A 26,033-nucleotide genomic window follows, 5' to 3' on the forward strand; every position below is an offset into this window, starting at 1 on the left:
GAGAGAGAGAGAGAGAGAGAGAGGATATCTGATACTACTGTCAGAGGATTTGCCTCTGACAAATGCACCTTGTACAAATATAACAACAAAAAAAGACTCATAAAATTGTTTTTAAAATACAAAAAAAAGTAAAAAAATTAGAATTAAAAACTTCTCCAAGATTATTAAATTTCAGAGCATTAACTGCCCCACCAATAAAAAACAAGAGCAAAGAGCTCGTATGGCATTTGTGCCTAGGCAAGAAGAGCTATCATATTTTTCGGTTAATTTTCAATTAATTTATCGTAAATGAGGGGGAAGGAGAATTTGTAAACAGTAAATATGAAATTATTCATTTTTGTATTCTTTGTACTTTGCATCAGAATCTTTAAAATTATGATTTAAGTGATAAACACTAAAGAGATTAAAGATAAGCACATCATCTCTTCAGTAATACATAATTATCAGTACCTTGTGACGGTGCAGTGGTTCAGAACGCGCGCCCAATCTAAAGGTTGTCAGGTTCAACTCTGACCGTCGCAAGGAAAAAGCTAAAGATGCGGAAATTCCAATAATTTTAGTTTTTACTGAATAATTATTGACTGATTGTTTTTTTAAACTTGGTTGAACAGCACTCTCACTACGCAAACAATAAAAAAAAATAATAATTATTTTCTAGATTTGCTAGATATTCATTCAGAGATTTAAAACGGCGTTTTTTTTTTAGAAAAATACAAATAAAACATTTTTGACTCGTTCAATTCCTTTGTTAAAACAGAGCAAATTTTTACGCAAGAAAATTTTGAATTAGCTAATAAATTTGGGCGCCAGTTGGGGGCAACAATAATATGCTCTGATTTAAAAAAATATGTTTTTAAGAATCACATTGAAGAAAAAAACAAGACGTAGGAGCTCATATGGCACTTGTGACGAGGCGAGAAGAGCTAAGAGCCCAGAGATCATATGGTATGAGCTCTAACGAAATTCTATGAATCAATAGATTGATTTAAAAGGAAAATCAGAGGCTTAATGCCGGTCAGGATTTAAAATAAGAGCTCTGAGTCACGGTGTCCTTCTAAATATCAACATTCGTTAAGATCTGATCACCCACTCATAAGTTATAAATACCTCATTTTGTCTAATTTATCCTCTCCCTTTAGCCCCCCAGATGGTCGAATCTAGGAAAACGGCTTTATCAAGTCAATTTGAGCTGGTCCCTGATACGTATACGAATTTTCATCGTCCTAGCACGTCCAGAAGCACCAAAGTCGCCAAATCACTGAACACCTCCCCCCAACTCCCCCAAAGAGAGCAAATCCAGTATGATTCCGTCAATCACGTATCAAGGACATTTGCTTATTCTATCCACAAAGCTTCACCCCGATTCCTCCACTCCAAATGTTTTCTAAGATTTCCCCCTACAATTCCCCCAAGTCAAAAGATCTGGTCGAGATTTGAAATAAGAGCTCTGAGACATGAATTCCTCCTAAATATCGAATTTCATTAAGATCCGATCACCTATTCGTAAGATAAAAAATACCCCAATTTTCACGTTTTCCAAGGATTCCGGTTTCCCCCTCCAACTTCCCCCGATGTCACAGGATCTGGTCGTAATTTGAAATTAGAGCTTTAAAGCACAAGAACCTTCTAAATATCAAATTTCATTAAGATCTGGTCACCCTTTCGTAAGTTACAAATACCACATTTTTCCAAATTAACCCCCCCTCCCAATTCCACCAAAGAGAGCAGATCCGGTCCGGTTATTTCAGTCACGTATCTTAGACAGGTTTTTGTTCTTCCCATCCAGTTTCATCCTGATCTCTCCGCTTTAAGTATTTTTTAAGATTTCCGGTCCCCCCCCCAACTGCCCCACCAATGACGCTGGATCCGGTTGAGATTTAAAATAAGAGATCTGAGTTACGAGGTCCTTCTAAATATGAAGTTTCATGAAGATTCGATCAAATCTTCCTAAGTTAAAAATACGTCATTTTTTCTAAATTTTCAGAATTAACCCCCCCCCCCCCCTCCCCGATAGACCAGATCCGTTCCAATTATGTAAATCACGTATCTAAGACTTCTGCTTATTTTTCCCACCAAGTTTCATCCCGATCCCTCCAATCTAAGCGTTTTCCACGATTTTAGGTCCCCCCCCCAAAGTCACCAGATCCGGTCGGGATTTAAAATATGAGCTTTGAGACACGATATTCCTCTAAATATAAATTTCATTGAGATCCGATCACCCGTTCGTAAGTTAAAAATACCTCAGTTTTTCTAATTTTTCAGAATTAACCCCCCTCCCAACTACCCCAAAGAGAGCGGATCCATTCCAGTTATGACAATCATGTATCTAGGACTCGTGCTTATGTTTCTCACCAAGTTTCATCCCCATCCCTCCACTCTAAGTGCTTTCCAAGATTTTAGATTTCCCCCCTCCCAACTCCCCTCCCCCAATGTCACCAGATCCGGTCAGGATTTAAAATAAAAGCTTTGAGACACGATATCCTTCCAAACATCAAATTTCATTAAGATCTGATCAACAGTTCGTAAGCTAAAAATACTTCATTTTTTCTATTTTGTCCAAATTAACGGGCCCCCATTCCCCCCCCCCCCCCCCAGATGGTTAAATCGGGAAAAAGACTATTTCTAATTTAATCTGGTCCGGTCCCTGATACGCCTGCCAAATTTCATCGTCCTAGCTTACCTAGAAGTGCCTAAAGTAGCAAAACTGGGACAGACAGACCGACAGACAGACAGACCGACAGAATTTGCGATTGCTATATGTCACTTGGTTAATACCAAGTGCCATAAAAAGACAAATAGTATTTGAATTTAAATTAATCCATTGATTACTGCATTAATCTATTAGTTAATTATTACATTAATCCGTTAATCATTACGTGAATCATTCGCTAGTAATTATCAATTATTTCAAATCGCATTTTTTTTTATTTAATTTTTTCATGTTTTTTTTTACTGTTTTCAGGTCAAATCGCACATTTTTTCACGGTTTTTCTGGTTACCAAACAGCAGTCTGTAGGAAAAATGTGGTTCTATCCCAACTTCTAAGGCTATAATGAGAAAAGGGACAAGATAGGTAGGACATGTTGTGCGGATGAAGGATGACAGACTGCCAAAGATTGCCCTTTGGGGCTAATCATCTAGGACAAAACGAAAAGCAGATCGTCCACAAATGGCGTGGGAGGACGTCGCAAGGAAGGTCTTAACAGAATTGGAACTTCTTGGTAGGTTGTAAAGAGGGGCGTTTTAATAAATTGAGACTGAGGCAATACCCGCGCAATTATGTTGGCCTCAGGCGGCTGAATAATAGTGTAAGGTATTTATAGTAGTAGCGTTAATTATTTTTAATATTTAATCATTAAAATTTTATGTAAAATGCTTAATAAAATTTATATAAATAAAATTTACTCAAACTTAAAATTAATAATTAATAGGTCTTTACACATTTATATAATTAAAATTACAGAAATTTCATTAAACGTTATCTAAACAATAATTACTAATCAATCCATTATTCAATTGCATTAATCACTTCAGTTGTCTATACAAGTAATTATGATAGTCTAGTACAAAAGTACAACAAGCCTTTTCTTTAGCTTGCAATACCAGTTTAATCAAATATTACAGGACATATTGTCCAGGAAGCAATTATTTAGCCTATTTTTCCCGGTTTCCTAGAGTGTTTAGAGATTAAATATTTCCAATTACCTTAAAGAGTCTATCCTTTTTACAGAGTTCAACAGTCTGTTTCCATCTGTTATTACCCTTATAAAGGGTAATAAAGGTAATAAAGGGTCAGGTTATATACCCTTATAGCTTGCAATACCAGTTTAATCAAATATTACAGGACATATTGTCCAAGAAGCAATTATTTAGCCTATTTTTCCCGATTTCCTAGAGTGTTTAGAGATTAAATATTTCCAGTTACCTTAAAGAGTCCATCCTTTTTACAGAGTTCAAAAATCTGATTCCATCTCTTATTACCCTTATAAAGGGTAATAAAGGGTATAAAGGTAATAAAGGGTAAGGTTATATGCCCTTATAGCTTGCAATACCAGTTTAATCAATATTACAGGACATATTGTCCAAGAAGCAATTATTTAGCCTATTTTTCCCGATTTCCTAGAGTGTTTAGAGATTAAATATTTCCAGTTACCTTAAAGAGTCCATCCTTTTTACAGAGTTCAAAACTCTGTTTCCATCTCTTATTACCCTTATAAAGGGTAATAAAGGGTATAAAGGTAATAAAGGGTAAGGTTATATGCCCTTATAGCTTGCAACACCAATTTAATCAAATATTACAGGACATATTGTCCAACAAGTGATTATTTAGCCTATTTTTCCGGTTTTCTAGAGTGTTTAGAGATTAAATATTTCTAATTACCTTAAAGAGTCTATCCTTTTTACACAGTTCAACACTCTGTTTCCATCTGTTATTACCCTTATAAAGGGTAATAAAGGGTACAAAGGGTATAAAGGTAATAAAGGGTATAAAAGGTAAGGTTATATGCCCTTATAGCTTGCAATACCAGTTTAATCAATATTACAGGACATATTGTCCAAGAAGCAATTATTTAGCCTATTTTTCCCGATTTCCTAGAGTGTTTAGAGATTAAATATTTCCAATTACCTTAAAGAGTCTATCCTTTTTACAGAGTTCAACACTCTGTTTCCATCTGTTATTACCCTTATAAAGGGTAATAAAGGGTCAGGTTATATACCCTTATAGCTAGCAATACCAGTTTAATCAAATATTACAGGACATATTGTCCAAGAAGCAATTATTTAGCCTATTTTTCCCGATTTCCTAGAGTGTTTAGAGATTAAATATTTCCAGTTACCTTAAAGAGTCCATCCTTTTTACAGAGTTCAAAACTCTGTTTCCATCTCTTATTACCCTTATAAAGGGTAATAAAGGGTATAAAGGTAATAAGGGGTATAAAGGGTAAGGTTATATGCCCTTATAGCTTGCAATACCAGTTTAATCAATATTACAGGACATATTGTCCAAGAAGTGATTATTTAGCGTATTTTTCCGGTTTTCTAGAGTGTTTAGAGATTAAATATTTCCAGTTACCTTAAAGAGTCCATCCTTTTCACAGAGTTCAAAACTCTTTTTCCATCTCTTATTACTCTTATAAAGGGTAATAAAGGGTATAAAGGTAATAAAGGGTAAAAGGGTAAGGTTATATGCCCTTATAGCTTGCAATACCAATTTAATCAAATATTACAGGACATATTGTCCAACAAGTGATTATTCAGCCTATTTTTTCGGTTTTCTAGAGGGTTTAGAGATTAAATATTTCTAATTACCTTAAAGAGTCTATCCTTTTTACAGAGTTCAACACTCTGTTTCCATCTGTTATTACCCTTATAAAGATAGGCAGCAATTCTTCTAAATTCAATCAATTCGTGCCTCTCCAATTTTTGGGCTAATGCAATAGTGTCGAAATTATCAAACGCATCAATAGAAGCTCTTAAACCTTGATAATCTTCTTCTTCGACAAGGAGTCCATTGAGGGCTTCATTGATTGCCTTGTTATTTAAACTCTGAACACTTCGCAAGTACGGTTTGACAAGACGAAGATGGTTCACCTACAAAAAGAGTGCAACTCAAATAGAAGATCGACTACACTAATCAACGTGCTGCCTAACGTATTGCACAGTGATAAGAATAACACAGTTAATTTAGATAACAGAAGAAATTTTCTACATAATTGTAATTTTGTCGCTTTCACTGATACCTATCCTCTAGACAGCATTCACACTAAGTGCATCATTTTCCACGTTAAGTTATATTGCCTTAAGAATAAAATCAGAAACTGAAGCAAATCAGTTTAGCATAAAAATTTTCCACGTTAAGCAGTTAAGTTATGTTGCCATTAGTATCAAATCAGAAACTGAATACCATAATATAACTAGATAATAATTATGTCGCTTCCACTGATGCCTATTATTTAAGCTGCATTCACACTAAGTGGATCATTTTCCACGTTAAGCAGTTAAGTTATGTTGCCATTAGTATCAAATCAGAAACTGAAGCAAATCCTTTCACACTAGTTTAGCATAAAAAAACCATAAAACCATTATAATCATCGGGCGAAATCATCACGATTACCATAAGGTAACTAGATAACAATTATGTCACTTCCACTGATACCTATCTTTTATGTTGCATTCACACTACGTGCATCATTTTCCACGTTAAGCAGTTAAGTTATGCTGCCTTAACTATAAAATCCGAAAATAAAGCAAATCCTTTCACACTAGTTTAGCATAAAAAACCGTAAAACCATCATAATCACCGGGCGAAATCATCCCGATTACCATAACGTAACTAGATAATAATTATATCGCTTCCACTGATGCTTATCCTTTAAGCTGCATTCACACTAAGTGCATCACTTCCCAAGCTACGCCGTTAAGTCCTGTTACGAACTCAGTTTCTAAAATAACATTATAAACTGAAGCAAGTCCTTCTGGTCCTCTAACGTAAAAATTCCGAAAATTATTATGATCATGCTGTAAAATCATCACAGTCATTATAGACACACCGTATAAAAAATTTAAGCATAAAAATAAAAAAATAAAAAATTTAAATTGTGAAATGGAGATGAAGAATCATGCTTACAAAGCATGAAAGTTTTTCTAGAAAATAGCTAATTGATTTACTTTCAAAATTTACTAAATCCAGAAAATAAATACTGTTGCTACTGAGTTGACTTTTCAACAACATAAGATACGTAAAATTTTATATAAGAGCTCGAATCTAATTATGAACTGGAGATTGAGAACCATACCTAGAAAGCATATAATACTTTCTAGAAAAACATGATTTTCAAGTAACATACGAGAGCATAGACTAGACATATAGGGCGTATAAATAAAGATAAATAAATAATAAAATTAAAGATAATAAAATTAAAGAAAAAATTAAATAATAATAAAGATAAATAAATAATAATAGAGAGCATAACATTCTATATAGAGCTGGAATCTACTTGCATCTGCTAACGCCACGGACAAAATTCGTTCCACAAGCTTACATAATGTAACAAAGTGTTAACTTACACTAGTGCGAAAGGTTCTAAAGTGGAATGTGAAAGCATCGTCAGCCTATTTGAAGCAAAACAAGAAAAAAAAGCTTGTGAATAAGTATTTACATTGTAGTCTCATCAGTTAAACTGTTTATTTAGATTTTAAAATAACCAGAAATGGACTTTAACTGAACTTGTATCAATTCGGATCCATTGAATAAGCATGCGTGACAAATAAAAATTACCAGCAAAGTTATGTTCAAGATGTGGCATTTTCCCCATTTAATACATTTTTGTAATAAATTTGAGCTTTAGTAAAAATTAATCAAATGCTGAGAAGAAGAAGAAGAAGAAAAAGAAGCTTCAACAGCCAATCACGCAACTGCCATCCTAAGTATTGAAAAGCACCTTTTTTGTCATGATCGTTAAAAAACAGAAGATTGACCCCCTCTTACTTTCTGAAATGTTTTTTTTCGTATCTTAATTTTCAAAAATATCCTTAGCCCCCCTCCTCTACATTTTCGTGAATCAGCACCCCTACCAGGGATCAACTCGGGTTTTCATCATTTTCTCATGCTCTTGGGGTTTCGACAATGTTTTCCATACGACACCAAACAAGTCAGGTGATGTAAATTATAAGTTTGTGTCCCACAAACACATATACAATGTTGACAATTTGTCTTACAACATATATACATATATACACAAAATTTCATTGCCTATAGCTATATACCAACAGGGAAAGCAGAAACTCGACTGAATTTGATTCCAAGTAATTCCAATATTATCTTGCATTTCAACACCTATGTGTTGGATAGCATAGCAATGGCCATCCGTTTGGTTATCAGATAAGTGCCCTTAACCTTCTATGAATAAATTCATTTTTAATCATGCTTTAAATCTAACAATTTTTCAGGTTAAAATTGGACCCGAACAAAGCATCGGCTTTTAGTATTAGAATTATCGGTATGAGTCATCATACTAATTGACTTTATCTTTTTTTTTTGATTTTATTTCTGAATACTGCCAGACGGTCGCATGCAATAGCTTCTTTTGATTGGCCAGCACTTTCTTGTCCACGAAGAGGCAACTTTACCTTATTTTCGCTGCGATACTTTGAGCTCAGCTCATGTCAAGCTGATAGTCACCTCAAGTTAAGTTTGTGTGAAGTGAGCTCGTTTTCTATATACTGCTTTTGGTTATTCCTTAAGCCAATATAGGTTGGGGGAAATTCTCTAAGGGGAGGGGGGACAACATAGTGGTTTTCTTTTGCCAACGTTTGGCCGGCTATCATACGCAAAGCATTGTTTGGCCTATAAGAGGACAGAGATGTAGGTGAGTTCTTTATATATGTTGAATTGTGTTACCCAAACTGACTAATATTGGTAGCCAGTGGCCACACACTTCGTAATGCTAGGCTTTTAATATAGGGTTATTACAGCTGATTGGTAATAAATAAATGGACAATACGCAATCATGGACTTCAATACGGAATAATTTCTAAATATAATTATCGTACCTTGCAATCGCAGTTGCTATAGAGGTGCTAAGATGGGCCATTTCCACTTAAGATTATACATCACAAGATCATACTTAAGATATTACACCTTTATTACATAACTTTAATTTGTTTATTTTCAAGTGCTCACGCTGAACATTCGAGACTCGGGCCTCTGTATTTTCAAGAATCTAAAAATTTTACGACAGAAAAAGTGAATTATTAAACCACATTCTAAAGTATTAGAGAGAGGCAATGAGGCCGCTGTTAATGAGAGTATTCTTCCACTCCTCCCTGCACAAAAGCCAATATCATGGCACGCAATTCAATTTTTCGCAAGGAAGGGGCATTCAACCATATGACCTCCAGTTCTATCAAGGAACACCATATTTGCCATCAATATCAGCATCGTAATTTTCGCAACAATGAGCGACATTTGCGCTTTCAGAAGGTATCATTATCACCGTTCTTGCTATGTACCATATCATCACCATGACATCATCGATGTTGTCATCATCGAGGTAGTTTTTTGCTGTTGTTGATGTCAATAATTATCATCCGCAACCAAGGTCGTCTCCAGAAGGTTACGGGGTTGACCCTCCCCCAAATTTTTGCCCGACTGGTAAAAACGCAACAAGAGGACAGATTTTTGATGTTTAAACTTTTTTTCGGAGTTTTCAATCTTATTTTTGCCTTTTTTTTTTATTTACCATAATTTATGACAACTGCTACATGGTGCTGTTGGTGGATGGTGCAAAACAAACAGCATTATTTTAGAATTCAATGAGAATGGAATCTTCAAATATTTCAGTCCGTGGAATCGGCATCTGGCATCTTCTAGATGATACTCTATTGTTAAATGGGCAAAAACATACTGTTCGCATCACATTTCTTCTATGGACTTTACTGTCAACATTCATTTACAAGAAATCAGCTTTTCTTTTAGAAGTCATTCGTCAGTGAAACATTCAAATATCTATGTTTATAATACAAGACATATAAGACATATGCTAGATGGCTCTGCATTATTTGTAATCAAATCTCTGGAATTTAATCTTGTACAACTCATCTAAGATATGCCCTCTACGATCTGGTTGTTTGCAAATTCTCCAAATAATAGTTGCTATTCTTACTAGTGGCTATTAGTATTCTTAATCAAATACTAGTGGAATATTAAAATCAACAACAAATTTCTCGTACTGTGCCAAAATATACTAATTTAATCAACGAAATATGTCCGATATAAGCTCGTCTGTTTGTGCAATTAACCCCCCCCCCCCCTTCCTTGAAATTTATCTCTATTGAGCACATGTTTGCTGTAAAGAAAAAAGGGAAAGAATAGGGCATGAGACTTATACAGTCCCTTACGGTGGTGCAGTCCCTTTACAGTCCCTAACGGTGGTGCAGTCCCTTATTACAGTCCCTTTACAGTCCCTAACGGTGGTGCAGTCCCTTTACAGTCCCTAACGGTGGTGCTGATCTCCGTTTCATGACCCTTCAACCAGGAAGTGCAACGGGGGAGAGGGCCAGCCATCCTCTGATTCCGCACACCCTTCCTATTTACGTTCCCCAGATTTCTTCGGGTACTCATTTAAAGCTGGGTCGATAGTCGCTAATAGAGTCAAGTTACGTCACTGATCCCCGTTACAAACCAAATAACCAAACAGCACTTGAACCCCTGTCCTCACGAACAAAAGATTTTAAGTCTAGCCTGCTAACCACTCGGCTAGGAAAGTATGTTTGCTGTCACGCCCTTTAAACTCAGTTTTCGCCATTTTCGTTATGCATCACTTTCAGAAATGTAACAAAAATGCATATAAACAAGTTTCTGATACATTTTTAAGTTTTTTTGTACCCCCCCCCCCCCCCCAAGCAAAAATTACGGATACGGCCGTGGCTTCAACTAATACAATGTAATGATTTTTTGTTTTAATTTTTTTTCACAACATTTTCAATGTGATTTGACATGTTACAATCCAAGGGTTAGGCCCCTAACCATATATTAGAGAATGAGCTGAACTTTGGTTCCATTCCATTTTCAAGGACTATGATAGAGAAAGTTTAAAATGGATAGGTGAAGTTTTATGGATGAAAGAAGTTTTATGGATAGGTGAAGTTTATGAAGTTTTACTCCCGAAATAGCACTTTCTGGTCATCTATCTGAGACTAAATGAAAAGGAGGCCGTCCCTGAACAGAAAAGTCTTCTTAAAAAAAAAAAAAAAAAAAAAAAAAAAAAAAAAAAAAAAAAAAAAAAAAAAAAAAAACTGCTGACCAATGGTCTGCTTTGCGCAGGTACCAACCTTTCCTGATTCGATGCCTTCGGCCAGGAGTGCAATGCGTGATTGGGAGCAAATAAACCGACGCTGAATACATTTTCCCCCAAATACGACGGTAACAAAGACAAATTTAATTTAAAATAAAATTAAAAAATTTAATGGAAACTTGAATTCCATCGACGGGAATAAAAACTTAAGCTCTGAAGATAATTCAGTGGGGGGTGTGCGTGACTTTTTTGGTAGTTTAGTGCTATAGTTAGTTGTTAGAAATAGTAATTTTAAAATTATAATCACAATCACGTGGACTAAAATGGGCTATAAAGTGGGCTAAGGGCGAAAAATATACTCACTAACTCCAAATAGATCTTAACCTTGCCAAGATTGAAAAATATCAACATAAGAATGAACTTTTTCCTCTTCGGCCTGGAGGGGTTGGCGCACCTTTGTTGGTCAAAATAGTCGTTTGAGTAGAGGTATAACAAAATGAGTCAATATATACATACCTTGTCAAAAAAGTTAACTGCTCTGGTGTGATCCATTCTCGGAGCCAAGACAAGAAGGAGGTCATTGAGGAGCAGAGGTTTGTGTTCTAGATAAAACTGAATTGCCTTGTAATAGAGTTCAATGTTGGCCACTTTCGTAATAACATCCTAGAAAATAAATAACAGCGTGAAAATTCACGTCCAGAAAAAATATTTCTATGAATCCATGTTATAATGTAAAATAAAATAATAAAATAAATAATCAAAATGGTAGAATGATGACAACCTTATTCCTCTATTCCCCCTTTATGATTCTATTAAACTAAAAATAAATAAAAATATTTTTTAGAAAAATTCAGTTTTCTCGCAAAAGATAATACCAAATAGTAAATGGGGGACGGGAGGATTCAAGGAATAGTTGAAGGATAACAAATTTATATGTGAATATTAATTTTCCAATACTTAGTATTATAATAAGTTATGTCACAGTCCTGTGGTGACAGGCAGAAAATGTCAACTTTTTAGACACAGGAAAAACTTAAAACCAGGATTCTTCTTTTAGTCGAGAATACAAATAAAGAAGTCATAATGACTAATGAATGAATGAATGTATTTAATACCCATTAATAGAGAAACAGATGGAGCATAAAAAAAAAAAACAAAAAAAAAACACACCGATCAGAAACAGATGCCCACTGTTGCTGTAAAACATTGGCCCACGGGTGGGTCTTGACAGACGAATTATATCGGTCAATTTGCGACATAGCCACTTCTTCAGGGTTGGTAACACTGTACTGGCGCGTAACATACCTATTGCTTTTCCACGGTGGTAAACGCAGCAAAAACTTTACATACTTGTAGTACAGTGAACGCAATTTCAGTTTACCTGTAGCCATAAAAACGCACGAAAATTGGATAAGGTAAAAATAGTGAGGCAAAATCATAGTATTGTACACCTGGGCCAACAGACGACCGTATAGCTGTATAGTGGCAAATAAGTGGAAGTATGATCCTCGTCTGTTGGAACTATCAACTAATCATAAGAGTGTGCTCACACGTCTTTTCGTGTGCTTTAAGAAGCAGAGATGGATGACAAAAACATAAATATACCCGAATTTCTTAAAATTAGCTATTTTTATTGTGAAGTCTTCAGACGCTGCACTATAAATGGCACTAGTAGTATATAAGTTATTTTAAAAGTTTCATCGAGGGTCTTTTTGTGTTTATCTTTTTGTGTTTACACGTCTTTTCTTACACGAAAAGACGTGTGAGCACACTCTTATGATTAGTTGATAGTTCCAACAGACGACGATCAAACTTCCGCTTATTTGCCACTATACAGCTATACATAAAAGACAGCTTCTGAAAATGAGAAACCAGTAACCGCCATGCCTCTAGCATTGTCCGTTCAACAGGGAGGCCCAGATATACAGTATCATCCACAAGCTCAACAATAGAATCCCCGAGTGCGACGCTCCGACCAGCATCTGATTTCGAGTTAAAAAGCATCACTTCAGACTTTTCGGCATTAAACTAGAGTCCAATATGGGCATACTCTTGTTGCAACTTGATCAAATTAGCTTCTAGTTCATACAGAGACCGGCTCAGGTTCAGTAAATCATCTGCATACCCAATCAAAGACAAATCAATACAACGCAGGATATAAGTCATAAGTGACTTTGATTTTGGCCTTACAATACTGTTATTAAATACTGTCGATGACGAAATTGCACCTTGTCTTACCCCCTTCTTTACTGGGAGAAGAGTATTTCCACGCAGGGAAACAACAGAATCATATAAAAGACTAGTACACTCCTTAGCTAGTAGAGGGAGCCTGTTCCACTTTCTGATTTTCATACATGTCAGCCAGCGGGGCTAGGATGCAGGGGTGAACACCGGCCAAACCCAAGTAAAATACAATCTCCTCGTGGAGAAGTCAATCAAATGCACGTTTTACATCATGGGCAGCTAAAGCAATACTTTCGGCATCAACTAAAGCAGAAAGGGCATAACCATACTTAGGGCGAGACTGAAAAACGAACTAGTGGGCCTGAACTGTACATTTAGTTCACAACTCCTCAATTATCAAATTCTCAAAAATTTTACAAAATAAAGTTGGAATTGTTATTGGGCGAAAAGACGAACAGTCAGAAGAATGTTTATTTTTGTTGGTGATAGGAGTCAAACATCCAATTGAAAAAGAATCAGGGACAAATCCCAGATTAAATATAATTTGGTAAAGGAGGACTATAAGTGTTCCATAAACTGTTCACCACACAACGACAAATGCTGTGCAAAAATCCCATCAAATCCTCTAGACTTTTTTTTCTTCAGTTTACTAATTGCAAAAATAACCAGCCTCTTTGTAATAACCAGTCCCGGACTAGAAGCATGCTAAAAAAAATCTCGGAGTTTCACTTTATAACTATTTTGCAGACGTGGCTCTGGAGCAGAAAATTCATTTTTTACAATGCTCAACCCATGTGGAAGGTGGTATACGAGACGGTGTTTGACTTGGCATATCTTTTACAAGACTGGACCACAACCTATTTGGCCGACACCCAACTTCTTCCAAACAAGACGAAATAATTGAACTCCAATGCAGAAAAGCAAGCATTTCGCAAATTATAATTAGTTGACCAACCGGGCTCTTCAGTTCTAACTCTTTCTCGCCTAATAGGTACTGCCAATTTTTCTGCAAGAGCAAGGGCATGAGCAACTTCACAAAAATAAATGTTCAGCCTAACTCGAGAATCACCCATATTCTTTCTTGAACTCTGCATCTAAAATGGTATACACATTTTTACGAGAACATCATTGCATGCAATCTGGAGAAAATCTGAAGAAGCCCTGGCCCAATCATTAGCACAAAATACAGATTGCTTTTTAGGAAGCCGGTTAAAAGAAGTGCCAAAATTACCGATTTTAGGACTAAGAGCGAAGGAAAATGACCTTCAATTGGAATGACTAACAACAACTTCCACTATAGTTAAGGATGGCATATGACAAACATGGTCGAAGTTAGACGTACTACCCAAATTAAGGGTAAGTAAATACCCAAATTAAACGTAAGTAAAAATCTCATTCTTCGGTGCAACTACATAATCATAATGGAACAGACCGAAAATAATACTTGGGCGATCATGCTCACCAGAAGAATTAAGTGGGTCAGTTAGATCACAATCGAAGTCACCAGGCGCGATACAGCATAAACCCTGCTCTTTTATTTTTAGCAAGCATTTAGATTAACGAGCAGCACTAATGGAAAAAAGTCTCTCAGATCGGTTGTCACGATAACTCGTGGGCAGATAAACGTTTAGCACAACAAAATTCTGGATTCTAATTGCTAAAAAAGTCACTTGTTGAAAAAAAAAAAACAGACGAACCGAAAACATAAATTCACAAAGGTTGCTAGACAACCATAATGACGGTCACAAGACTGAGAGCGGCGCGCAGCGACCGAGAACACTTTATGATTGGTTAATAGTTCGAAAAGACCCAGTTCGAAGTAGTTGCAGCATAAACCCTGCTCTTTTATTTTTCGCAAGCATTTAGATAAACGAGCGGCACTAATGGCAAAAAGTCTCTCATATCAGTCGTCACAATAGTTCGTGGGCAGATAAATGTTTAGCACAACAAAATTCTGGATTCTAATAGCTAAAAAGTCACTTACTGAATAAAAAATAGACGAAGTAAAACATAACTTCACAAAGGTTGATAGACCACCACAAGGACAGCCACCAGACTGAGAGCGGCGCGCAGCGACCGAGCACACTCTATGATAAGTTGATAGTGCCAAAAGGCTCAAGCTCAAAGTAGTTGCAAAATGCTCCCATTATGTCACATATAGATAAAAAACGTCCTTTAAAAACACATACCGATTTAGCAAATTTCCATTTAAATTCCATGAGACAATCACAAAAGAGATGGAGGATCCTTGGTTCATTACTTGATTGCCCCTTGAGTGGGCGGGTTTTAGACTCATTCTGATATGGGTTTAGCACTGTTTATGGCATTACTACCAGGACACATTGCACTATAGCATGTAGGGCATTTCTTTTTGCACAAAATGCAGAACATATCATTTGTGCACCTATTTTCCTCCGTGGAAGTGTAGTCAGAAGCACCACAACGACCATAAATAGGCGTCAGTACGCACTCAGAAGCTATGTGACCAACTCCGTGACAGGAAAAACACCTTTTTTGGAGAAATTTGAACTCTTTCGCAGCCAGCTTCTCATAGCCAACCCGAACTGATACCGCCAGAAAATCTTCAAGATCCTTCCTGGTCCTGCAATACAGCTTAAACACTTTGGAACGCTCAAAGTTACCGATTTCTATTGCCCTTGATGCACTTAGAACAAGGGATTCTACATCAGTCTGAGTCAGGTTAGGTGGAACCTGCTTCAGAACGGCAACAAACAGTTTCTCTTTGAGCATGGCAACAGCCTTAGGCTTACTAGCTTTTATTTTCTTAGCAGATGATTTAGATTTGACATACCGTTTCTAGTCCTTTTTCAACTTGCTTAGCTCACTAATTTCAGTTGAGTAGGACAAACGCTGTCCAAAAACTGCTTACGAGCATCGGGGTTATCGAGAGATTTTGGCATTTTGAGAACAACGGCAAAAGATGAATGGGGATTGACAGCTACTGGATTAGCAAGGCCTGGGACTCTACCCATCCAGGGACAGCATAGGCCCCACGCTTTAGCTGTAGACACAAAGTTCTTGAATTCTAGGCATAAATCGTTTACCTTTCGGGTTAGCGCAGCGCTTGCCTCACTAAGAATTGTAGGGATTTCATCTGGTTTGTATATTACGAACTTCGGTAGGCCACTGAATTTTGATCACAACAGACAAGAACTTTCAAAATGTCCGCAGCAGTGTCAGTAACTTTCAGCCTCTCAGTTTGCCAAGTAGCATACCTTGCCATAGAACAAATAATTTTTTCGCTTCGTTTGCCATATCTTCGACGAAAAAATCGCAACCAGTTTTGGTGATATCAGTGTTCGCATTTCTGTTTGATTTCACTCTTACGGCAAAATTCAGCACAACATTCTGTACTAGTCCATCTGGCATCCTGGGATGAACCCCAATAAACAAGGGAAGCGTCAGCCCCCGTTCCACCTGATCCTCACAGTTTAAGGGAGACTCTCCCAGCAGGTACAACGGGACTTGCGATGGGGAGCTGCCCCTCTTATGCTTGTCAATTAGGATTACGTTAAAATGGCTCGGCACACTTAATTTGAATCCGGCACAAATCTATTTTTACAAAAAAACATAAATAAATGTCCAGAAACTAGACCAGTAGATTACAACATTTTTAATCCGTATGAAAATGTTTCGAAAGAATGGTCACACAAATTATCACTGAATTAACCTATATACTATATACTGAAAATAACCTATATACTACTAATGCCATTTATAGTGCGGGAGTTATATAGTGCTTCGGGAGTTCCCTGTGGTGCTGGAACAATTCACTTTTGGAGGCTTTGTCCAATTCTCTTTGGCTAATTTGATTGTAAGAATTGTGACTGTTTTCACTAGGTTGACTTATGTTTTTTTAAGGCAAAGGTAAGAGTAAATTCTAGGGAAACTCTTTGAATTTCAGCCAGCGCTGAGATTCGGAAAATATTTTTTTTTTGGCATTAAACAGCTTTAAAAAATTACATTTTTCTTGATAGCAGAGAAAAAAAAAGACTTTTTGTTCATTTTTCCTTACATATTAAAATTAGAACTAAAACATATATCATGGTTTTTGCGGGCAGGAAATCTGTTTTTGAACATCGATTTTGAGTAATACTATTTTTTTTAATTCCACAACAATAAAGCAGGGGGGGGGGGGGGTACTACAACTCATTAGCGTATAAGAGCACAATGTACTATGCCAGGGTTGCCAAGTATTTTTCATTGTGGCCCAACGCAAGTTTTAAATCTTTTGCGACCCATTTTATGAATAAAGCCTGTACTTGCAGAAAAGTTAAAAAAATTGATGAGTAATTATTAAGTCAATAAAAATTTGCAATTGATTCAAAATGAAGTACTTTTTGTTCCTACATATTTTTTTCTTAGTATGAAGGATGACGTTGATTGTCACTACATAACAATTTCAAATTAGTAAGCAATGATGAAATTTTCTTTCCAAATTAGGGTCCACATCCATTCTGTTTTGTGAAAGAGAAATTGTTCATGGCTTGAATTCCAGGTTCCTTCCAGGAACAATAGTTCCAGGTTCCTGAAGAATTCCAAGCCTTCCAGGAATAATGTGATCAGATATTCATTAACACTTTTCCAAACACTCCGTACTTTACTTTATGAAACTGTATAAGCTAAATTAAAAAAAAAAAAAAAAAAAAAAAAAAAAAAAAAAAAAAAATTAAAATAGGATAATTTTGCTCTCAGGCCAAATGCAAACGCGTAGATACAAACATAACTAACTTCCAGCTACTCAGCAACAATGAGTGGCGATGGGTTTCTACATAGATTATTCAAAACAGCTGAAAAAAATTATGCTAAATACCAAAAGATTTCCCTTGAAATTATTTCTGATTAAATTATTTTTTTAAAGCACATTTTTCAAATTTTTTTTTTAAATTTAAATTTAGTTTAAATAATTTTTTAAGCGCCTAAAATTTACCCTTACGTTTGCCTTTAAAAAACATAAATCAACCTAGTGAAAAGAATCATAATTCTTACAATCAAATTAGCCAATCATCAAATCAACAGCATTTAAGAGCTTGCACATATCAAAAACAAACAAAAACTAATGGTACATTGATGGACTAATTCAAAGTTCGTATTCGGCAAGGACAATACTACTAAAAAGGGAAAAGTAAAAAATTACGTTAAGAAAAAAGCGAAATTTGGCCTCTATTTGTTTAAATTTTTCGCGTGCTTATAGGGTTTGACGCAAATAAGAAGATTATTAAAACCTTATAATGAAATTCACACTAAGCCCCACTAAGTTATCATAGATACTATGATAAATACCAGTTACTTTATCGGTAACTACTAGATTTCCCGCAAATGAGAAGACCAGTACGAACCTTGAAGTGACCTTCACGGTAAGCCTCAGTAGAACACTACAGTAACTAGGATGTTACTATGTAACTACCAGTAACTATATATATCAACAACTATAATACCTATCCTGTTTCTCTCAAATGAGAAGACCATTACTAACCTTGAAGTGACCTTCGCGCCAAGCCTCAGTAGGGTGAGCCATCATGGTAACGACAGCATTATCAAATTCTTCATATTTATCATAGAGAAAAACAAGCTCCGCCCACAAGTGAGCCTTCTCAGCAGCACGTAGCACCTAGAAGATACATTTAACCAATCAAAAAAAAGTGAGGCAAGCGTAAAAAAGGGAGGAAAAAACCTCCAAATTGAGAAGTTAGAAATTACAAGAGATATCAATCAAAACACGACTTTTTTTAAATGACCCATTTAAGTGTTGTTTTCTTCATCTTTTATAAAGAAGAGAATATATACAATTATTTATTACTTCAGATCAGTTCTAACTTGTACTAGACAAAATAATAATAGCTCCATTTTAGGCAAAAACAACAAAAAAAAAAAAAAACAAGAGAAATGACAGTTTAATTAAATATATTATTTTATGGCTTAATGGCTATTATGGCCATATATTTTATGGCTATTGTTTATTTGATACCATTTTAACAATAATTTTACTCTGTCATAGAGATTGGCAATACCTTGATCAGTAATTCAGAATCCAATCGAAACGGAGCATTTTTATGAGTAGGATCCAACTCAGGAGGTTAGCGCTTTAAAAAGCCAAAGTTTTAAAACAAATTTCAGCACTGCCAAAGGGGCCGCGTAATTCCATAACAATGTTTCAAAACTTGTCATTTTTTTAACTGTATAATGAACTGGCAATGAAACAGGTTTTTCTCGTGGAGAGAGGGGAGGGATTAGACACAAGGAAGCGTACAAGCTACCGGCCGACAAAACATAGTTTTATTTTAAATAGAGGTAATTTGACTTTAAGTCTGCTTAAATTCAAGGAGAAGATACAATAGTACACAGCATACAATAGAACATACTATTAAAACATATCACAATGAATTTTACACGCTGACGGTTTTTAAATTTACTATTTTCATACAAACAAAATTGACATCATATTTATAAGTGTCCCAAAATAAACATAATATGTGAAACATTTAGAAGCACCCAAACCAATAAATAAACTTTAGAATCTCATAAAGAAACACTGGAAAAAGCAAAACAAAAAAAAATTCCACAATAGACAGCACATGTCCGCACGCATATTGGTTGCACGTTATAGGCAGCACACATATCTTGGTTGGTAGCATCCAAACCAACAACAAAATTTGAGAATTTCATAAAGAAATACTAAAAAAAAATCAAAAAAATAAAACTTTCCACTATAGACAGTACATGACAGCACGCATATTGGTAGCACGTTATAGGCAGCACACATAACTTGGTTGGAAGCACACAAACCAACAACAAAAATTTTAGAATTTCATAAAGAAACACTAAAAAGCAAAAAATAAAACTTTTCACTATAGACAACGCATGTCAGCACGCGTATTGGTAACACGTTATAGGCAACACATACGCCTGGTTATAGGCAGCACATCGATAAGATGTGCCAAGGAAAAGGCAGAATACTGGTAAAAGACGCAGTTCATCTCTTTAAAACCCTTTTTTGTATAGATTTTGCTTGAAGTGTCATTTTATTTTACTTTTAAAGGACCCAATTTTCAGATTTAATGTCCCTTCGCTTTATTTATATACGCTTCGTTTCTCCAAGTAATACGAAAACTCACCTTAGGAATATTCACTCGAGACCAAAATAATTCCAGATGTTCTCTCATTTTCTCTGTTTTGTATAAAGAATACAGGATTGCCAATTCGGTGAACATACCCATGTGGGCACGCTCCAAACCCAAGGCAGCTTCTAGCAGCTGGATAAGTTCTTCAAAATGACCCAAATCCTAGGAGAAAATATGACAGATTTAACAAAGACAAATTGAATCAAAATAAAGAAAATTCACCAACTCAATTAACGTATTCCATAAATTCAATCTAAATTATACAAGGTATGTTGCCTATTTGATGATAATTTAATTAGTTATAATAAATTTTAAGATATATAAAGGAGACATAGAGAGAAAGAGAGAAAGAGAGAGAGAGAGAGAGAGAGAGAGAGAGAGAGAGAGAGAGAGAGAGAGAGAGAGAGAGAGAGAGAGAGAGAGAGAGACGAGAGAAAATGTAAAGAAGAGAGAGACGAGAGAAAATGTAAAGAAGAGAAAACAAGGTGTAGAATAAAGTAATAAAATATACAGGTAAAAGTCCACAGGACAATGTAAAAAGACAAACCTTAAAACAAACATCGAAATTAAAGGAAAAAGAGTCTTTCCAAGTATTGGCATGGTCTGATTTTAAATTCTACAACATTGAAACATTATAATCTGCCTAAATCCAGTTTTGAAAAGGGAGTCTATGTTAAATTTAACTATATTATTTTATATTATCTTATATTATATTACTATATTATATTGTTATATATCATTATATTATATTACTTGTATCATTAATCATTACATTAAATTTAATTTACAGGCTATGGTTTTATGTTGACGGATTCAACTTAGGGCGAATTGCCGTCCAATCCAGAGCAGGTAAAAGGAGTTTGACAAAAAGAGAGGGGTTCCTCACGGGCGATATGCTTCTCTCTGTGAAGAGGAGGTGAAGATTGGACCATTTTCTCAAGCAGTGCTCGGTGCTCTTTGATTTAAGGGGGTAAATATTTACATGGGATTGGTTTGCTGCTTCCTGGTACTCTATAAAGATCTTTTTCTTATTTTGTTAGGCATTGAGCTTGTTGAAAACTGGAGGACATTATAGGCTCTTTTTACGCATATCTGAATACACGATAAGATGATCATTTACATATTAATTATTGTAATTATCTTATTATGTTATAATAATTAATTATATTGTACTTAAAAATTATATTGCATAATTATATTGTACTTATTAATTATCTGTTGATTGTCACGGCCCAGTGGCTTTTTTATAATACATACTTTGTCATTTGAATAGTCGCATTACTACTACTACTACTACTAATAACTCACTGCAGCACCAAGCCGCCTGAGGCCAACACAGCTACGCACGCTGCTCCTCCAACCTAATCTATTTAAAGCATCCCTCTTTACACCCTCCCAATAAGTTCCCATTTCCTTTAAATCTTTATTTATGACATCTTCCCAGCCCAGACAAGGACGACCTGCTTTCCGTGTAGCCCCAGACGGTTGACCAAAAAGGTCAATCTTCGGTAATCTGTCATCCTTCATCCGTAGAACGTGGCCTAGCCATCTCAACCTTTCTTTCATTACAGCCCCAGAAAAAAAGTCGCAATACTTTCCGTAAATAGTGCTTCTCGTTGTGTACTACATATAAGCCCTTCCAAAGTTCCAGAAACGACTTTAGTTTATTAGAAAGCAGTTATCAATTCAGAAAATAGCATAAAGGAGAGAAAGTAACACAAATAAAAAGACAAATAGGAAGATTTGTTAAATTACTTTTCAGAAAAATTACTTGCCCAAATACAAAAAGGCAGGGAAATTACACAAAACTCAAAATTATTAAACAATCATAACCTGTTTTGATATCACAACTATTCTTTTTCGATTTTTGCGCTCTCTTTCTGTTAAGCAATCTATTCTCTTTTCTTTTAATAATTCTCTTTTTTCTTTCTAACTATTCTCTTTAAATTTTTTGCTCTCTTTTTGTTAAGCAATCTATTCTCTTTTCTTTTAATTTTTAACTATTCTCTTTCAATTTTTGTGTTCTCTTTCTGTTAAGCGATCAATGCTCTTTTCTTTAATGTTTCTCTTTCATCTTTTTATTTATTCTCCTTTGATTTTCGTGATCTCTTTCTATTAAACTTTATATCTTATGGAACACAAAATTACGGACAGGGCTGCTAAAATTTTACTCTTATTAATTGTACTTCGAAAATTAAAACTTATGGATTCCTCGGTAAATTTTTTTTTTAACATTTTTAATACACTTGAAGACTAAAAGCGTTAAATTGCGACATTTTTGTAACACTGGACTAGGATCGGAATCTGATACTTTTTCCAAACTGTAAAGGGTATAACATGTCTCAGAATTACATATAATTTGACTATTTTCTAGTTTTGTCGTTCTTTATTTTTTTAGTTTTTTTGTGGGTTTTTTAGTCTAGTCTACATTATCAATACCTAAAAACTATTAAAAACTTTGGCAAGTCTCGGAATTACATATAGCATGGCTGTTTTCTAGTTTTGCCCTTTATTTTTTACCCTTTTTTTATCTGGTTTTGGGTTTTTTAGTCTAGTCTATATTATCAATACCTAGAAAACTACTAAAAGCTTTGACAAGTCTCAGAATTACATATGACGTGGTTATTTTCTAGTTTTGTCTTTCTTTATTTTTTACTTCTTTTTTATCTGGTTTTGAGTTGTTTTTTTTTTTTAGTCTAGTCTATATTGTCAATACCTAGAAAACTAGTAAAAGTTTTGACAAGTCTCAGAATTACATATAACGTGGCTACTTTCTAGTTTTGCCTTTCTTTATTTTTTACTTCTTTTTTTATCTGGTTTTGAGTTTTTTTTAGTCTAGTCTATTTATCAACACCTAAAAAAATACTAAAAGCTTTGACAAGTATCAGAATTACATATAACGTGGTTATTTTCTAGTTTTGTCCTTCTTTATTTTTACCCTTTTTTTATTTGGTTTTGAGTTTTTTTTTTTAGTCTAGTCTATATTATCAATACCTAGAAAACTAGTAAAAGCTTTGACAAGTATCAGAATTACATATAACGTGGCTATTTTCTAGTTTTGTCCTTCTTTATTTTTTACTTCTTTTTTTATCTGGTTTTGATTTTTTTTTTTTAGTCTAGTCTATATTATCAATACCTAGAAAACTAGTAAAAGCTTTGACAAGTATCAGAATTACATATAACGTGGCTATTTTCTAGTTTTGCCCTTCTTTATTTTTACCCTTTTTTTTTATTTGGTTTTGAGTTTTTTTTTAGTCTAGTCTATATTATCAATACCTAGAAAACTAGTAAAAGCTCTGACGATTATCAGAATTACATATAACGTGGCTATTTTCTAGTTTTGTCCTTCTTTATTTTTTACTTCTTTTTTTATCTGGTTTTGATTTTTTTAGTCTAGTCTATATTATCAATACCTAGAAAACTAGTAAAAGCTTTGACAAGTATCAGAATTACATATAACGTGGCTATTTTCTAGTTTTGTCCTTCTTTATTTTTACCCTTTTTTTTATTTGGTTTTGAGTTTTTTTTTTTAGTCTAGTCTATATTATCAATACCTAGAAAACTAGTAAAAGCTCTGACAAGTATCAGAATTACATATAACGTGGCTATTTTCTAGTTTTGTCCTTCTTTATTTTTTACTTCTTTTTTATCTGGTTTTGATTTTTTTTAGTCTAGTCTGTATTATCAATACCTAGAAAACTAGTAAAAGCTTTAACAAGTATCAGAATTACATATAACGTGGCTATTTTCTAGTTTTGTCCTTCTTTATTTTTGCTTTTTTTTATCTGGTTTTGATTTTTTTTTAGTCTGGTTTATATCATCAATACCTAGAAAACTATCAAAAGCTTTGACAAGTCTCAGAATATGGCTATTTTCTAGTTTTGTCGTTCTTTATTTTTTACTGTTTTTTTTTTATCTGGTTTCAGTTTTTTTAGTCTACTCTTTCAGTTTACCTGGTAAAAGTTGATGAGATCTTCTAATTCATCAGCATGCACAACAATGTGTAGTCCACAGGATTGAGCCAATCGGAATTCCCCACTTTCAACGCAAGCAAAGCAAACTTCCTTCCAAGTTTTAGTGCTGTTGGCCTTTCGGGCACTATCCACTGCACCTTGATATTCCTACAAGGAAAATAACACCATTATTATGTCTCCAAAAATCACAAAAAGGAAACATTCTACAACAACCGATGCATAAAACTAAAAAAAATTTTTTTTTAACGACAAATATGACCCCCCCCCCTAAATTTTCCAGGATTGACAATACTAAAGAGTAAGGGAGATAATTCAGTCTCAAAGCAGAATATTTGTCAAAAGTTACAGTTGTCTCTAAAACAGAAAGAGTCCCTCTTTAATTCAAAATGTGCAGTATTTAATTTGGTTAATTAAGCCTTACTGGGAAATCGCTTTTCCCATTTGAAAATCTAGAATTAAAAATTCTTCAATTACTTAAATAGATAAGAGAGCAGAATGAATTGAGTAGCCTTCATTATTATAAAAAGTAACTGATTATCATTAAAATTAAAGTAATCGAGTGTCGTTTGCATCACTACAAATCTAAATTATACAGAACTAATATGCAATTCAATCAGTTTAAATATAATAATCAATAATTAAACTCAGTGTTTAAATATAGTATTTAAACACTGGGTGGTAAACAATCTACCAACACCACATCAGTCAATAATAGATCTGACTTAACAAGCAATTCTAATTAACAATTCATTTTCATTAATGATTGAAAAATAGAAGAAAAAATTCTTATATTGTGGCTTAGATACAGAATATAGATCAGATTTAATATTTCTTAATCTTCTTTGCAATTAGTTCCTTTTGTAATTTAAATGGAGAGAAGACATTTATTATATGAGGCAGGAGGCGTCTGAAGAAAGCTGGAATTACTTTGCCACCTCCCGCGCAGCAAAAACCGGTTTTACTTTTCAATTGATGTAATTCCTGACATGGTTGAATTTTCGAAACAGTTGCCTATTAAGCAGCCAAAAGTTGGGGCTAAAATAGATGGGCTAACTTGAGGCTAATTTCAGAACTTTTTAAACAGTTGAAAAACGACAAATTTGTCCCCCTACACATCGAAAAATACACTGTATGCTCCTCCACTCCCTATATTCGTGTGCGTTGACAACATGTCCAGAAATGGGGGGGGGGGGGCAGTTAAAACAGAAGCTTTTCTGAAAACCAATAAGTGGAAATTTTCTTGATGTGAATGAATTCAAATTTTGTTGAAATAGTAAACTTGAGGCTAATTTCAGAACTTTTTAAACAGTTGAAAAACGACAAATTTGTCCCCCTACACATCGAAAAATACACTGTATGCTCCTCCACTCCCTATATTCGTGTGCATTGACAACATGTCCAGAAATGGGGGGAGGGCAGTTAAAACAGAAGCTTTTCTGAAAACATTTTGTTGAAATAGTATTTAGTTTAGAACATATGAATTAGAATAGAATTCATTTGCTAATTTACCATAAATAAGCTTTAATCTGTTTAAATTCGAAAACGGAGGCTAATGGGCCTCCCCATTAGCCTCATAGCCCATAATATCCCCATAGCCCATAATTTGGGCTATGGGCCCTTCCTAATCAAAGTATCTAGCTTTTTTTTATTGTTGCAACTGTCGTATCCCTTCCCAGGAAAAGAAATTCACTGATGACTTCCAATTTTGTTGAATGATATATTCTCTAAAAACTCACCCTCTCAATGCAAACACACCAGTGCTAACTAAATCAGATGACTGGACGACAAGTTTGCAACCATGCATTTAGTCACATAGGCCCCCATTTTGGCGCAGATGAAAAAAAAAATATGCTACAATCGGCGTTAAATAAACAGATCCTTTATTTTACCACCCAATATGTCAGTTGCATTACCATCCTATTCATCTCTGCTAGTAT

The 26,033-nt window shown here is 34.8% G+C and overlaps 1 protein-coding gene across 1 annotated transcript in view; it reads right to left on the bottom strand.

Annotated features, from left to right (window-relative positions):
- Window positions 1–26,033, bottom strand: part of LOC136034070 (clathrin heavy chain 1-like) — a 150,949-nt gene that overhangs the window by 19,969 nt on the left and 104,947 nt on the right. Inside the window, exons 19-23 of the mRNA XM_065715188.1 lie at window positions 24,076–24,243; window positions 20,117–20,284; window positions 18,478–18,612; window positions 11,313–11,459; window positions 5,311–5,592 (exon numbers count right to left, since the gene is read on the bottom strand). Of these exons, the coding sequence (XP_065571260.1) occupies window positions 5,311–5,592; window positions 11,313–11,459; window positions 18,478–18,612; window positions 20,117–20,284; window positions 24,076–24,243 (900 nt within the window). The remainder of the gene's footprint in view (window positions 1–5,310; window positions 5,593–11,312; window positions 11,460–18,477; window positions 18,613–20,116; window positions 20,285–24,075; window positions 24,244–26,033) is intronic.

Source organism: Artemia franciscana, chromosome 12 (assembly GCF_032884065.1).
Source record: "Artemia franciscana chromosome 12, ASM3288406v1, whole genome shotgun sequence".
NCBI lineage: Eukaryota > Metazoa > Arthropoda > Branchiopoda > Anostraca > Artemiidae > Artemia > Artemia franciscana.